The sequence below is a fragment of the Pelophylax lessonae genome, assembly GCF_965119305.1.
Source record: "Pelophylax lessonae genome assembly, chromosome: 3".
Taxonomy (NCBI): domain Eukaryota; kingdom Metazoa; phylum Chordata; class Amphibia; order Anura; family Ranidae; genus Pelophylax; species Pelophylax lessonae.
In genome coordinates, this window is record NC_138770.1 from 484,743,308 (window position 1) to 484,759,286 (window position 15,979).

At 42.9% G+C, this 15,979-nt stretch overlaps 1 protein-coding gene across 1 annotated transcript in view; it reads left to right on the forward strand.

The window, feature by feature from the left end:
- The window catches only part of MTR (5-methyltetrahydrofolate-homocysteine methyltransferase), a 1,642,758-nt gene that overhangs the window by 1,184,614 nt on the left and 442,165 nt on the right, over nucleotides 1-15,979 (forward strand). Inside the window, exon 22 of the mRNA XM_082249226.1 lies at nucleotides 13,083-13,183. Within this exon, the coding sequence (XP_082105352.1) occupies nucleotides 13,083-13,183 (101 nt within the window). The remainder of the gene's footprint in view (nucleotides 1-13,082; nucleotides 13,184-15,979) is intronic.

A 15,979-nucleotide genomic window follows, 5' to 3' on the forward strand; every position in this document is an offset into this window, starting at 1 on the left:
CGCTAACCAAACCTGACAGCAGGATCAAGCTCTCTCTCTCATCGACACCCTACTGGACTCTGGCAAGTATACTATCTCGGATATCTACAAACCACTTATCCAACTCTGCCCACCTGCCTCCTTCACCTCCTCAGCATCGAACTGGCTCAAAGACTTCCCGGGGGAGGACACACTCCCCAAGATAATCAGCGGTCTTTGGACCACCCTAAATCTTACCCCCAATTCTGTGTGAAAAAAGACTCAACTTAAAATATTCCATAGGGTGCATATTCCTTTCTTGTCGGACAAATTGATCCCAGATGCCCACAAATGCACTCTGTGTCGCGCAGAGCGCCCCTCACTCTTCCACAAATTCTGGGACTGTGCTCCGATCTCTGCATTCTGGGACCAGGTCTTAACTTTCATAACAACGGTAACCACAGTATCCGCACCAAAAGACCCCCTGTTATTGCTCTTTGGCTACTGGGACAAGCGTCTACAGAAATGGTCCAACACTTCAGCCGACTCACCTCGTCTTTGGATCCTGACCACATGGCTCATCGCCAGACGTTTGATACTAAAACAATGGATAGCCACCTCTCCTCCTCACATATCCATGCTTCGGTCACAGCTAACCACACTTCACTCCATTGACCGCCTTAACATGGACTCTGCGGCCCCACATGCGGCCGACACCTTCAACGCCAAATGGAGTGTCTTCACGAGTTACATTGCCAATGTTTTGGACTCCCCCCCCCCCCTGCTTCCTTCATCTTTCCGATCTATCAAACTCCCACAGATGTGACCCCCCCATGACCCTTCCATAGATGATCCTGCGACCTGGAGCTTGGTCCCCTCCCTTACCCTGAGTTCCCCTACCCTGCTCGTTTTCAGTGGGCAGCCTGCCCCCAATCCCCTCCACAAGTTGTTTTACTATGTGTATTGTACATGCATATTCATGTCCTATGTTTTGTTAAACTTGAAAATTTTAAATAAAAAAAAAAAAAAAATATATATATATATATATATATATATATATATATATATATATATATATATTTAAAAAAAAAAACGTTATTTAGCTGCAGCACCCCTGCTTCGCTATCAGCAAGATATCACTTGAGGAAATAAATGCCATAAAGATTGATAGTACCCTCAAGAGGATTCTGGGGAGAATGCCAACCAAAAAACATACCATGACCTAGGCCAAGTCATCGTCTTCTAGAAAACCTGAGAAGTGCTGGCGAACCCAGACTATAGGAATATGTAGACTAGCGTTTGCCAAGTCCAGAAAAGGGCACCAGCCTCCTTTCCTTACCACCAGAATAATGGTTTTCCAGGATTCTGTCAAAAAGACAGGACCCTCCATAATACCTGCACGTTCTTAGTACTAAGATAAATCCAAAGGCCATCTGATATTTGCGACCCAAGAGAGGGAATGAATATTCATGCTCCACCTCTGCATCCGTCTTGAAAGAATGCCCTGAGCCACAAATCCCTCCTTAAAGCTGTTGATAGATTGGTGGAGCATGGGAGCTATGGTAAGGAAGCAGGAAACTGCTGCCAGGATGAAAACATTAGTGATCATTGATCCTCAAACATTTAAAAAGGTTGTCCAGGGTATGGGAGGTAATGCAAACATTGTACACTGCTTTCTTTTTAAAACCTGCACCTGACCATAGCTCTAGAGCAGTGATGGCGAACCCCGGCACCCCAGAACCACACCTCCCACAATGCCCAACTACAATTCAGAGTGCATGAGCATCATGGGAAATGCAGCCCCAAAACATCCGGGGTGCCAAGGCTTCTGAAACCACAAACCCCCTGTTGCCTCTGCTTTGAGGAGGCATGCCTATGGCTGTTAGACTTTGCAAAGCCTCAGAATGCAGAACATGTAAGGGCCCCCATGGACCTAGAGTGGTGAACTGTCCCCCAAAGCACTTGGGCAGCTTGACTCAGAAACCTAGAGAAGCTAAGTGCACAATTATCAGTATTACTGCCCTCTGCTGGTTAAGAGGTATATGTGCTGCTGTACAGAACCCAGTGTTCCCATGTGGTCCTCCATTCATCCACTAACCAGGTCTAAACCTGCTTAGCTTCTGTGATCAAGCACATACAGGATCGTGAGGCCATAGTCTATCCACTAAGGCAACGCTGATGCTGTTGTCCTGGGCCATCTCCAAGAGCCAGGCAAACAAGCCTTTACCTAAACTGAGAAAACTTTACACAAGCTTCCCAACCAGAGCCCTTTCTCCTCCACATGGAGAACCGTGTCTGCTCTAAGCAATAAGGACTAATAGGATAGCCATAGGCTGCACATAAAGTGCAAGCTTATGCTATTGTCTGTCGCCTTCAAACAGAAGTAACCTTGTTTTTGTCTCTGCAGCAGGTAGCAACAGTATTGTAAAGCAGCGCAAGCTGTATGCAAACACTTGGGAATGGTAACTGCGTCCAGTGTTCACAGCAACTTTGTGGCTACAAATAGTGGACAGGAGAACCTCTGACTACCTCATTAAGGCATAGACACATTCTCCTTCCTGGCCACGTATCCTCCCAGCACCTCATTGTACTAAGCATAATGAGAGGAAGATCTTTGGACTACCTCCTTAAGGTATTGCTGAAATATCCTCCAAATTGGTGATAAGATGATGTGAAGTATTCACAGCCGTGTCAATATTTCAGTATGTGATCTCCTGGGGAATAAAAATCAAGGTTGCAGGGTGCTTAGTTCACATTCATCCCCACTACACCGTGGCTCCACACTCGATTAGGTCCATTCGGAGTGACCAACTGACGAAAATGTATTCCGTCCTGGCCACATACATTGCTCTTTTTTTTTTTTTTCCCCAAAAAAGATAAAGAAAAACAAAAACGCATTACTTCCCAAAAAAAAATCTTCAGTGCCTTGAGGCTGGCGGCAGCTTTAGACAAAAATACCCCAAGCTTCAACACAGGCAAAGTAGACCAGGATGTGCATGTACTCACAGTGAGGGCAGCAGAGACCCAGTTACACACAGTGTATTGGCCTCAAAGGAAAAGGAAGCCAGCTGCACCTGCAGACTGTCTCCACTGATTAAAAGCAACCTAGTGATCAGAGGAAGCCTGGGCTGGCCCCCTCCCTTCACACTGGAGCATGCAAAACCACCATCTCCAACGAACTAAAAGAGCCAGCAAGCATGTTTAAGGGGAGAAAAATACAGCAAAACAAATCACCAGCCAGCTTCATCATTCATACTGTAACCAAAGCGAGGAAATAACCTCCACTGGAATACGGCATCTGTGGCAGTTTTAACTGTCAAGTAATGGTATCAGTATGAAATGCAGCAATTTATACTGCAATGTAACTTACCCCCAGCACCAAGGGGAACCCACCATCGAGGGAGATGTACAGCCCATAAGAGGGGGTCTTCTTACCCAGGAGAGAGGCTGAACCTGGGAAGGCCACAAGTAAGGATAACATATTTTTTTTCAAGGTGTCTGGAGAGAGGACGAAAAAAAGAACACCTCCACCACCAGGTACTGCCTGCCTTTTATGCTATTTCAGGGATGTCCTATGAGGGTCAGAGGGGCGGAGTTGACCCATAGTATGATGGCATGACGCAGAGCCAGGAAATATATATATATATATATATATATATATATATAGATATAGATAGATAGATAGATAGATAGATAGAGATATATATATAGATAGATAGATAGATAGAGATATATATATAGATAGATAGATAGATAGATAGATAGAGATATATATATAGATAGATAGATAGATAGATAGATAGATAGAGATATATATATATATAGATAGATAGATAGAGATATATATATATATATAGATAGATAGATATAATATATATATATATGAAATTACTGATTTTTTTAGGATTTACAAATCACTATTTCTAATGTTTATATAGAGGAATACATATGTACATATATATATATATATATATATATATATATATATATATATATATATATATATATATATATATATTTTTTTTTTTTTTTTTTTGGTTTAAAGTTAAAAACAAATTTTGGGCTTTGAAATTATTTTTTTTTGGGGGGGGGGCATTTCTTTTGGGGTTCAGGTTGTTTCAATGAAAATTGAACATATAGCTAAGCCAATAATCATGCTCATCACTCGTAAACATCCTTAATAAGTTTGGAGTTGTAAGGACTGAGAAATAGCACAATGATTAGGGAGTCTGCCTTCCTGCTCTAGGTTTGTGAGTTTGAATCCAGAATGAGCCCTCTCTATAGGCAACAATTGGAGGTCTCCAACCCTCCAAATGTTAGCATCAATACTTTTGCTATTGTTTGACATAGGCATGTGTATCACCAAACTCTTAATATAAAGGCATTACCAAAATTAAAAAAGATGCCACAAAAAGTCAATATCTAGCAATATTGAGAGATATAGCTATATTTGTATTTTGAACAAATTTTGCTAATTAGCCAAGTAGGGGGATGTAGTGTCGAGACTGCATCATGATAAGCCTCCTCCGGCTTGGCGCCTTAATCCGGCGTGACTCCCCTTATTAAATGAGGGGGCTGCATTGGAGCATAACTGGGGACAATTCTATGCTGGCAACGACGGTACGGCCTCCTTGCTGGCTGTGTGGGAAGCTTTCAAACTACATGCCAGGGCTGTCTTCAAGTCCCAGATAAAGCACCTTAAAGCTTAATCTATAGAGACTTACACTCAAGCGGTTGCCGATCTTATGTCTGCTGAAAGTGCCTACCTGTTGGACCCTACCCATGCTACCGCCTCGCAGCTTAAGCTACAGTCGAGAGTGGTCACCCAGCTAGAAAATGAGAGGGCCAAAACAAAAATGTTCTTTCAAAAACAGAGGCTCTTCGAGCATAGGGAACGTGCGGGAAAGCTGTTAGCGTATCTAGTTCATTGTGAAGACAGGCCGTCAGTGGTCATCACCCTAAAGACCCCCTCGGGTGCCCCTGTGACGCACCCTAGTGAGGTGACGGCTCAGTTTCAGTCCTTCAGTCAGCTGTATACCTCTAGGGTCCCCTCTGATAGCACATCTATGCATGAGTTCCTTGCCACCGTAGAATTCCCTAAACTTACTGATGAACAAGTAGCAATTCTGGAGGCACCATTTACTGAGGATGAAATCGCGGAGGCTTTGTCCAGATCCCCTAGGTCAAAATCCCCGGGTTTAGATAGGTTCCCTATTGAATACTCAGATTTTCTCCTGCCGAAGCTGCTCACTTTATTTAATTCCATGTTTGAGGAATCCACCTTGCCCCCATCTATGTGGGAAGCTTTGATAGTACTGGACCCACACCTGCCGGAGTCTTATAGCCCTATTTCCCTCTTGCAGGTCGATGTGAAGATCCTGGCCAAAATACTCTCCATTCGTCTAAACCAAGTGATCTTATCACTGATCCACGCAGACCAGTCTGGTTTTATGACGGGCAGGAATACCTGCTTTAATCTCTGCAGGTTATTTATGAATATTCAAGCCAAACATGGGACTTCTGGCGGACGAGTGGTGGTGACACTGGACACGGCCAAAGCCTTTGACTCGGTGGAGTGGCAAAGGTGCTGGCTAATGGTTTGACTTCCACAGCATTTTCACTCACTAGAGATACTAGGCAGGGGTGCCCTGTTTCTCCCCTGCTCTATGCTCTTGCGGCTGAACCATTGGCAATAGCAATCAGGGCTCACCCCGACATATGTGGTTTACGAATGGGTTATTTGACGGAAAAGATTAGCATGTATGCAGACGATACGTTGCTATACCTGGCGGACTCTGGGGACTCTCTGGAGACTGCCCTCGCTCTCATAGAAAGCTATGAAACGTTTTCAGGCCTACAGATCAACTGGGATAAGTCCCAAATAATCCCTCTTGATGATCACCCGACCTTAGAGCCCCCCATTGACTTACCCTTGCAGCGTGTTAACCACATTAAATATTTGGGTGTCCTTATTACGGCGAGCACCCGGGACTACATTTCGGACAACATCTAACCCCTCTTTACTTTTATTAAATCTAAAACTCTAGTTTGGTCTAAATTGCCTCTGGGTGTGATGGGCAGAGTGAATCTTATTAAAATGGTCCTTTTACCCAAGGTATTGTATGTTTTGTGGCACTCCCCGGTATGCTTAACATCTGAAATATTTTAAGCAAATGGAATCCCTCCTTAAAGCCTTTGTCTGGGGCTCCGGCAGGCATAAAATTTCCTGGCGTAAACTTAAAAACCCCTCGAATCTGGGGGGAGCGGCGCTCCCGGATTTCAACTTATACTACTTGGCTGCACAGCTGTCCCAACTATTCTATATCGGTAAATCTGATAGTACCTGCTTCCTCACCCTCCTGTGTCCTAGATGGGCCCACACAACTGCTGACCCTCTGACTGTTATCCTGCGGCGCAGAGTATGTAGGTTGGAGGTGGGAGGGGACTCTGGATCCCTACTATATCACTACAGCCGAGTTTGGGAGGTAGTGGTGGCCAGACCACAATACCCCCCCCCCCCCCGATACATACTCTTACCCCTTGGTGGCGAAACCCGACCCTCCAAGAATTCTGCTCACTGCCAGAGTCTACACTCTGGAGCAGCAGTGTGGATGGGAAAATTCCCCTAGGGTTGGGATTTTTTAGGCACAAAATGTTTGACAATTAAAAAATATATGCAAAAATTGTGAAGTTTATTAAAGTAACAAAATCCAAAAATGAATAAAATCACAGGAAGTAATAAAATGGCAAGAATTATAACCATATAGGTATAACCATGTAAATGACAGGAACCTGAACCCGATATATTTCGGAAAATAACTTGTTCCTTCTTCAAGAGTGGTTCTTTTTTGAGGTGCTCTGACAACGAAACAACAGCATAATTACAACACTATACATTATACCAGCAACTACTTTTGCATTTCAAAGATAATATAAATATAAACAGTGTTGTACAAATATACAAAACATTTCATGCATTGTTCACAAAATTATACATGTAAACGTTGAAGAGAGACACTTACATGGTTATGCTTGCAATATATTATGTTGCCTGTTGATCAAGTTAAAAACAAGTTTTACAGATCTGGCATACCTCAACAATGTCATTCCCAAACAAACTTGGGATTTCGTTTGAACTAAATTTCCTAAGACACCTACATTCTATGGACTCCCCAAGGTGCCCAAAAACCCCACCAACCCTCCGGGTAGGCCCATCATTTCGGGCAGGGGGTCCATTTCAGAAAATGCAAGCAGACTAGTCGACGCCTTTCTACAACCTTTTGTACAAAATTTACCATCGTTTACAAAAGACACAATCCATTTTCTTAGCAAGGTTGAGGACGTTCTCATCTCTCCGACTGCTCTACTAGTCACCATTGACGTAGAAGCATTGTATAGTTCTATACCTCATGAAAAAAGTGTCGCAGCAGTACGACACATAATTTCACAGAGAGCATCCCAGGATGCCTATAGTGAATTTATGTTAAGTCTTCTACAGTTTATTCTTACACACAACATTTTCACTTTCAACGGCTCCCACTACTTCCAGGTACAGGGCGTAGCGATGGGCACTTGTTGTGCTCCATCCTACGCCAATCTGTACCTGGAGGAGTGGGAGGAATCCTTCCTTGGGGATGAGGCAATGGCTATATATACGGACCATATTAAGTTATGGACTTGTTATATAGACAATGTTTTCCTCATATGGGAGGGCCCTCATGAGCTGTTGAATGCATGCCTGGAGAGAATGAATAAGAACGACTTCAACTTGCTATTTACAATGAATGCAGATCCCAACCACGTCACTTTCCAGGATGTGGAGATCTCGAGATGGGAGGACGGCACCCTGCACAGTGGGCTTTATCGTAAGCCCACTGCAGGCAATGCCATCCTCCACGGCTCGAGTTTCCATCCAGAGTCATTGATGCGCTCTAGCCCAGTCAGCCAATATTTGTGATTGAGGCGGAGTTGTACCGATTTAAAGTCATTCCAGTCCGCGGCTGATGATCTCCGCGAAAGACTGACGCAGAGGCTACTCAAAAGCGTCACTCAAAAAGGCCTACAAAAGGGCTCTTTATAGTGACAGACAGCAACTTCTAAATCCCAAAAAGTATAACAACAAAGGTGATAGCAATAACCTCAGAATCATTACACCCTGCATGTACCAACATCACAAAATCAAGAAAATAGTGACCAAGCACTGGCACTTATTAACGTCTGATCCCATTTTGGGACAATATCTCTCAAATATGCCAAGCTACACGTTTAAAAGAGCCCCAGCACTCCGTGATCAAATTAGTCCGGAGTGAACATACTAATGTCGGCTCTGAGTGTTGCAAATATAAAGGCACATATATTTGCGGCTCATGCCACTACTGTGGTTATATGCTAACACAAAAACATCCCCTCTTGCCGAACGGTCAAATTTTTAGGGCGAAACACTTTGCCAACTGTCGCACTATTGGCGTTGTGTATCTGCTTGTATGCGACTGCAAGTGTTTTTATATAGGAAAAAAAAAGTTGGAGTTTTGGCGACGAGCATATTGTCACATTACTAGTATGAGGAAATCAGACCCAGAACATGTGGGCCTAGTTCATGGTGGCAAATTTGCCAAGGTCAATTTTTTAATCCTGGACCGTGTCCACCCCAGTTCTAGGGGAGGGGACTGGAACAAAAGTCTTCTCCAGCTTGAACTGAGGTGGATACACTCCTTGAGAGCAACTGAGCCCCCTGGTTTGAATGGGGTTATGTCCTTTAAGCCATTCCTAGAGGGATTTACCTCGGGTGGAATGGAAATTTAAATATTACTATCATAGTTACATTATATGTACATAATGGAGCACCCAACATCCTTTTGTTCATTACACAATGTACTGTGTTTTATATGCCAATGTTAACCACGATTAGTTAAATCCAAGCTGTTCCCGTTGTTTTCTTATGGCTATGCTGGATAGTTACATATACAGTTTATATCGGATATGATCATACAATAGATCAAAGAATAATCTAATATAAAACAACTGTGTTTCAATTGCAACATCTTCCATCTATAAGCAATTTGGTTTGTATGGACTGGACTTTTGTCTCCTCCCCCTTGTCCACCCCGGCACGGGTAGACACATCGCTTCACCAGCGATTGTTACTATTGGTCCTTACCATCTGTCCCCGCCTCTGTTAGGCTTGGGACATTCAGACCAATCGGACCCGGATGTATGTTCACACTTCTGGCTCCGCATCCGTGCCGGTGGAACGCATATGCCACTTCTGCCCACGCCAGCGTCATGACCGTCGTCGTGCGCACCTTCCCGGGGTAATATTACAGGTAATATTTAAACAGTGCACACACTCCGTTCAGCCTCCCTTGCTGTCCGGAGACCGTGTTGCGCTTAGGTGGCTCTTTTCCTGCAAAACAGGTAAATATGGAATTTTTATATAATTCATGGACCATTCATTGGACTCTATTAGAGACGCTATGTCCATTAGAATAATACAGTATAATTGAGCCCTTTTGTGCTCATTTACTGATATGCCACCATATGTCTTTATTATTCTTTATCTAGTTGGCACATCACACTGGTGGTTTGGCGTCCGACTTTTGGGACTTTAGGTGGCCAAGCTGGTGGAGCCACAACTGTCCAGTTGCATCCTGTGATACACCTGACATAATATCCAGGGCATATACATGACCCTGCAGGGAACACATAACAGCAATGCCGATTTGTAAACACGGTGAACCGACTTGTTTTTAACTTGATCAACAGGCAACATAATATATTGCAAGCATAACCATGTAAGTGTCTCTTTTCAACGTTTACATGTATAATTTTGTGAACAATGCATGAAATGTTTTGTATATTTGTACAACACTGTTTATATTTATATAATCTTTGAAATGCAAAAGTAGTTGCTGGTATAATGTATAGTGTTGTAATTATGCTGTTGTTTCGTTGTCGGAGCACCTCAAAAAAGAACCACCCTTGAAGAAGGAAAAAGTTATTTTCCGAAATATATCGGGTTCGGGTTCCTGTCATCTACATGGTTATACCTATATGGTTATAATTCTTGCCATTTTATTACTGCCTGTGATTTTATTCATTTTTGGATTTTGTTACTTTAAAAAAAATTCACGATTTTTGCATATATTTTTGATTGTCAAACATTTTGTGCCTAAAAAATCACAATCCTAGGGGAATTTTCCCATCCACATTGCTTCAGGGATGCGGCACACCCTATAGGAACACTGGCCACGAGCACAACCCCCCTCTGGAGCAGCAGGGGCGTACACTACCTGGTTCCTCTCCTGGAGGGCAACACTATTAGGCCCTTTGCTGCTCTGAGGGATACCTTTTCTCTACCTGGCCACATGCTCTTTAGATATTATCAGGTCAAACATGCCCTCCACGCTCAGTTCCCCTCTGTTCTGCCCCAGATGGAGTCTCTTCTTATACTGGAAATAGTTAAGAGCACTGAACCTCGACATCCAATTTCTATATTTTACATGGAATTGCACAACCCTCTTCCACCAAGATAGCTTATGCTGTTAAGACTCGTTGGGATTCTGATGTGGGCGGGTTGGAGGACGAGGAGTGGGGTGAGGCCCTGCAGTCCTGCCAGAGAGTGTCCCCCTAAACTGTCTGATCGGCTTACACAGCTGTTTGTAGTCCATCGCTCCCATCTTACACCTATTCGGCTGGCGAGGTTTCGGCATGAGTTTACTCAGGCATGCCCAATGTGCCACTTGGTTCCAGGTACGTTCTTCCATCTACTCTGGCAGTGCCCTGTGGTACAGGGATACTGGCAACAAGTAGTGTCCTTCCTTCATAGTAAAATGGGATCCCCCCTGCAACTGAACCCTAAACAGTGCCTCTTAGGGATACCCTGACAAGGATATGGATACATTTCTTAAGATATTTCCACAGGAAACATTATTTATGGCTAGGAAACTGATTGCTAGACAGTGGATGTGGGACCACCCTCCCGATTTTACTATGTGGCTGAAGGAGGTTAACAACGTCCGCCCATATCACCGCCTTCTGTATACGCATAGGGGTTGTCCATTTAAATTCGAGAAAATTTGGAACAGATGGCTCCAAAGTACAGATATGTGTACTTAACACTTATAGTGCAATTGAAGTTGACAATTACTTTTTGCTGCTATCATGCTTCTGTAGAGCTTACATTGTCTACTGTTATTGCACGATATCTTGTGTTATTTATGTATGATACTGCTATATTGCACTTACTTTTTGTTGTTTTTCTTTGTTATTTTTTGTTGTTACATATTGATCTTTTCAAACATCACTGTTTGCAAAAAAAAAAATAAGTAATTTGTCTCAAAGCCAGCACACCCTTAAAGAGGAAGTAAACTCATCTATAAAAATCAAACTTTTACAATGTATTAAAAGGACATGCAATATAAATACATTACACCTAAAATATTTACATCATAACTGTCTAAAAATACCTTTATTTCAAAGTTAAACTTTTTCCTTCTTCCTGGTCTCGGCCGTGCCATGTCATATCCTGGTTTATGCTCCCCCTGCGGCCGTCATTTCCGCCCTTACTGCATTCCTTGCAATTCCTTTTTAATTGTAATGCAAACTCTCTGTGTAATACTGGCTCTCACTGTATTAAAAAGCTGCCGTTTTTTCACTCACTCCCCCTCCCCTTGTGTTCTCTCACTTGTTCACTCCCCCTCCCCTGTGAGAAAGGCACACAGCTAATTGTGAGACTTAGCTGTGCCGTTTTGAGACATACAGGGAGAGACAGGCATTTCCTTTAATGAAACGGCACACATTGGATTGAAAAACACACAGGGCATGCGCCAAAGACGTCATCACATATTACAGGAAGGATTACAGGAAGATTATAGAAGTAAGACATCTTTTACAGGCACCTATTGATTGCTTTCTTTAGGCAGATTATAATGAGCTGAAGTGAAAATGGGGAGTTTACAACCTCTTTAACCACTTAAGCCCCGGAAGATTTTACCCCCTTCCTGACCAGGGCCTATTTTGCGATTCGGTACTGTGTGACTTTAACGGACAATTGCGCAGTCGTGTGACGCTGTACCCAAATGAAATTGACATCCTTTTTTCCCACAAACAGAGCTTTCTTTTGGTGGTATTTTATCACCTGTGCGATTTTTTGATCATGCGCTATAAACAAAAAAAGAGCGACAATTTTGCAAATATAACAATATTTTTCACATTTTTTTTCATATGAAATTCCCCCCCAAGAAAATGTAAAAATCTAAATTTTTTAACATTTTAGGCCAATTTGTTTTCTGCTACATATGTTTGGTAAAAAAAAAAATCACAAAAAGTGTATTTTGATTGGTTTGCGCAAACATTACTGTGTTTACTAAGGGAAAGATTTTTGTCATTTTTGTTTTGTTTTTTTTTTTAACGAGTAATGGCGGCGATCTATGATTTTTTTTTTTTTTTTTTTTTTTTTTTTGCGGTACTGCGACATTGCGGCGGACAGCTCAGACCCTTGACTGACATTTTTGACACTTTTGGGGGTACCAGTGACATTACTACAGTAATCAGTGCTATACATATGCACTTTTACTGTAAAAATGACACTGGGGGGAGGGGTTTACTTTATTGGAGAGGGAGGGGTTAAGTGTGTCCCTAGGGGTGTGTTTCTTACTGTGATTGGATGCGGCTTTGTGTGTAACAGCACAGATCAACGGTCCTACATAGCAGAACCGAGTAATCACTGCTTTTACACAGGGGAGAGTGACAGGCGGCTTTGTTTACATTAGCCGCCTGCCTTTCTCCCTCTCCACCCGACGATCGTGAGTGACCGGCGGACATCGGGTCCGCCGGTCACACGCGCCGGCTTCTTCAGGAACGAGCGGGAGCGCGCCTCCGGTGGTGCGCGCGCGCCCCCTATTCGCTCCCAGGCTAGTGACGTACCGGTACATCACTTTGCCTGGGAGGGGCTGACCGCCGCCGTATATAGTCGGGTGGCGGTCGGCAAGAGGTTAAAAGCCTACAAAAAAAACAAACAAACAAAAAAACAAATGTAGGCGCAAAGTGGTTATAGTGAAGGTCGTTGTGTGATATCCTTAGATTTTGTTTTCTATCAATGTTTATTTCTGTTTCTGTGTATTTAGGATCCATATCAAGGAACAATTATACTAGCGACAGTAAAGGGTGATGTACATGACATTGGGAAGAATATTGTCAGTGTGGTCCTGGGCTGCAATAATTTCAGGTATGTGCTTTGAAATATACACATATGTATACTTCTCTTTAGAAACTGTAATACTGTATGTTTTTACTGTTGAAAAAGTGGATGAACCAAAAATTATTCAACAGCCTTTAAGTTCACATGCAAAAAGTAGCATTGCTGTAGAAGTAATTTACAGCTTAGTTATATCACTATATACTGTATATTATGCTATATATTACTCTACAGTATATCTTTTAAAGTGTTATTCTAATAATACAGTACAAAACACTGGCAAAATATTAATTCACCATGACTTAAAGGCATGTACCTTGAGGTAGTTGGACACTGGCAAAGCTTAAGAGGACATACTCCTTTGAAGATTCTCCTATACCTTTACCTTATTCCATGAGTATGTACCCCTGTATTGAGCTAGTGTTGGAAGGTAATGGACCTTTTCTTCTTAACAGAGAAAACCACTCTCAGCTTAACTATTTTTTTTTCCCTATTATATGTTTGGTTTCTTCAGTCAACCCCTCACTGTTTTCCAAACTCTATATAGAAGCAGTGTATCCAGATTGACATAACCTCAGTAAAATCTTGGGAGCCGTAACAAGACAAAAGCACTGTGGGGACAGCCTGTAATGTTGCTTCAGACACCAGACCCTATATGTGTGCTCACTTTGGCACTTGGTGCAACTCGTTCACTTAGCCACAGGCTCATATCCAGGGTCATGGTCCATGGCCATGGAATCCTGTCCCTGAATCTCCCCATATTGCCCTGCCCCTTTGGGTTCAAGGAGACCTGCACAAGCCTGAAAACCTTCCCTGCTAATGAGCAGAATGTGTAGCCTATGTCGATCAGGTCACTCCTGAAAAATATTCACCCTCCCCCAAAATCTTTGACAAACTATCCAGTAGAAAAAGTGTTTGCAAAAAAGTGGGCTATTCTTGTGGTAGATCCTGCTGGCTCTGAACTAAATAGACATCTCATCCTATTGAAGAAGTCCTTTCAAGGACTCTTCAAATAGAAAATTTGAGACATTTCTAAAAGCTCAATTTGAGATGCTTCTGAAGAGACTTTTGTCTTGCAGTCCTAACCTTACAACCAGCTCTTTCTGCAATTTCAGTATGTTGAACTGCAGCTAACTAGACTAGGACAATAAAAACTGTGCCCTTTTATTTGAAGGATCATGCAATTACAGAGCAGTTACAGCATACGCCTACTTCTCTGCTTATTTATGTGGATGCCCTAGAACAGTGGTCCTCAACCCTGGCCCTCAGGGCCCACTAACAGGCCAGGTTTGCAAAATAACTGAAATACATCACAGGTGATATAATTTGCTGCTCAGTGATTGCAGTACTCTAGTCTGCATATCCCCAAGGTAATACTTAAAATCTGGCCTGTTAGTGGGCCCTGAGGACCGGAGTTGAGGACCACTGCCCTAGAACATGTCATGAGACAAATTTCCAGAATAGTTCTAATTTCCATTCACATGCACAAAATATTATGGCTAAAAGCATTGGCAGCAAACGCTACCTGCAAGAAGGTGCCTTACGTGTGTGGCTTTCCAAGGAAGACATCTGTTTGTTGGTTTCAAAACGGTTCAAAATATATTTTGAAATTATACCAACCAACCACCTTCTCTCTACTTTATTTTTTTCAAATCAACCAAAAACTGCTCAAGGAAAGTTAGATTTGCTGAATTCCCTGAATACCCTTTTGTGCCAGGGAGCTGTTGTGTATTGCCACAAAACCGAGTCTCTGAGACAAGGGGAATACATGTCATCTGTGCTCATCTAAGATGTCTTCCTGCATGCCCCCATTTAACCACCTCATCAGTGCTTTCTGCACTTCGCAGTGGCAGGCAACCACTTCCAGGTTGTTGCACTGTTCCTTGGCCTAACCTCTGCTCCCAGAGTGTTAACAACGGTCTTAGCACCTTTGCTTGCTCTTCTCAAGACTCAGGGCCTTCAAGTCACAGGCTATATAGATGACCTCCTTCTAAAGGAGATTATCTCTCTTGCAGCTATCACAAAATGTCCAGAAGAAAATTCAGCTGCTCCAGGTTTTTGGCTCCGTGATCGATTTCAACATATCTGCTCCCCAGCCTTCCCTTTGCCAGGAATTGCTTGGCTCATGTCCTGCACACATCCCAAGTCTTTCTCCCTTGGAAGAGAGTTATTTCTCTAAAAAGCACATGCTCAAGAATTGAGATTCAAGCCTGATTGGAGCTTAGAAGCTCTAAGCTGAATAGTAGCTTCCTTGGAGGCAGTACCATTTGCCCATTTCCATTCACAAGTTCTCCAAAAAACATCTTGACCTGAAAAAAGTATGCTCTTTCTCTCATTTTACCCATGCTTCTGACCAGCCAAGCAAGGAATCTTCAATCCTTGTGTGAACTACCACCCCTGCCCTAACAATGGGGAAATCATTCCTTCCCTATTTTTGGAAAGCTGTCACAACAGATGCAGGGTTCTAAGACTGGGAAGGTATGTTCCAGTCCTTGACAGTTGAAAGAACCACCAGAAAAAAACAGTAATTATCCTGCACTTAGGTGCTGTGCTAAAGGGAAGGGCAGTGTTGATAGTGTCTAGGTTCTTGCTGCCCTCTCAGGACCATGGGCATCCACATAAACTAGAAAACAACAAAAACAAGAGCAGGGTGCACCGACCCTTCAACAATATCATAAAGCATTTATTAAAGAGTAAAAAAGAGCATTCTCACAAACACATGCTGTAAATATGCATATAAAATACAGCTGCAGTCAGGTGACCTGCAGGACAATGATACTGTCAGTGCTGCAAGACTGGAGGCGTCCGTACTGGTAGGGTTGACGC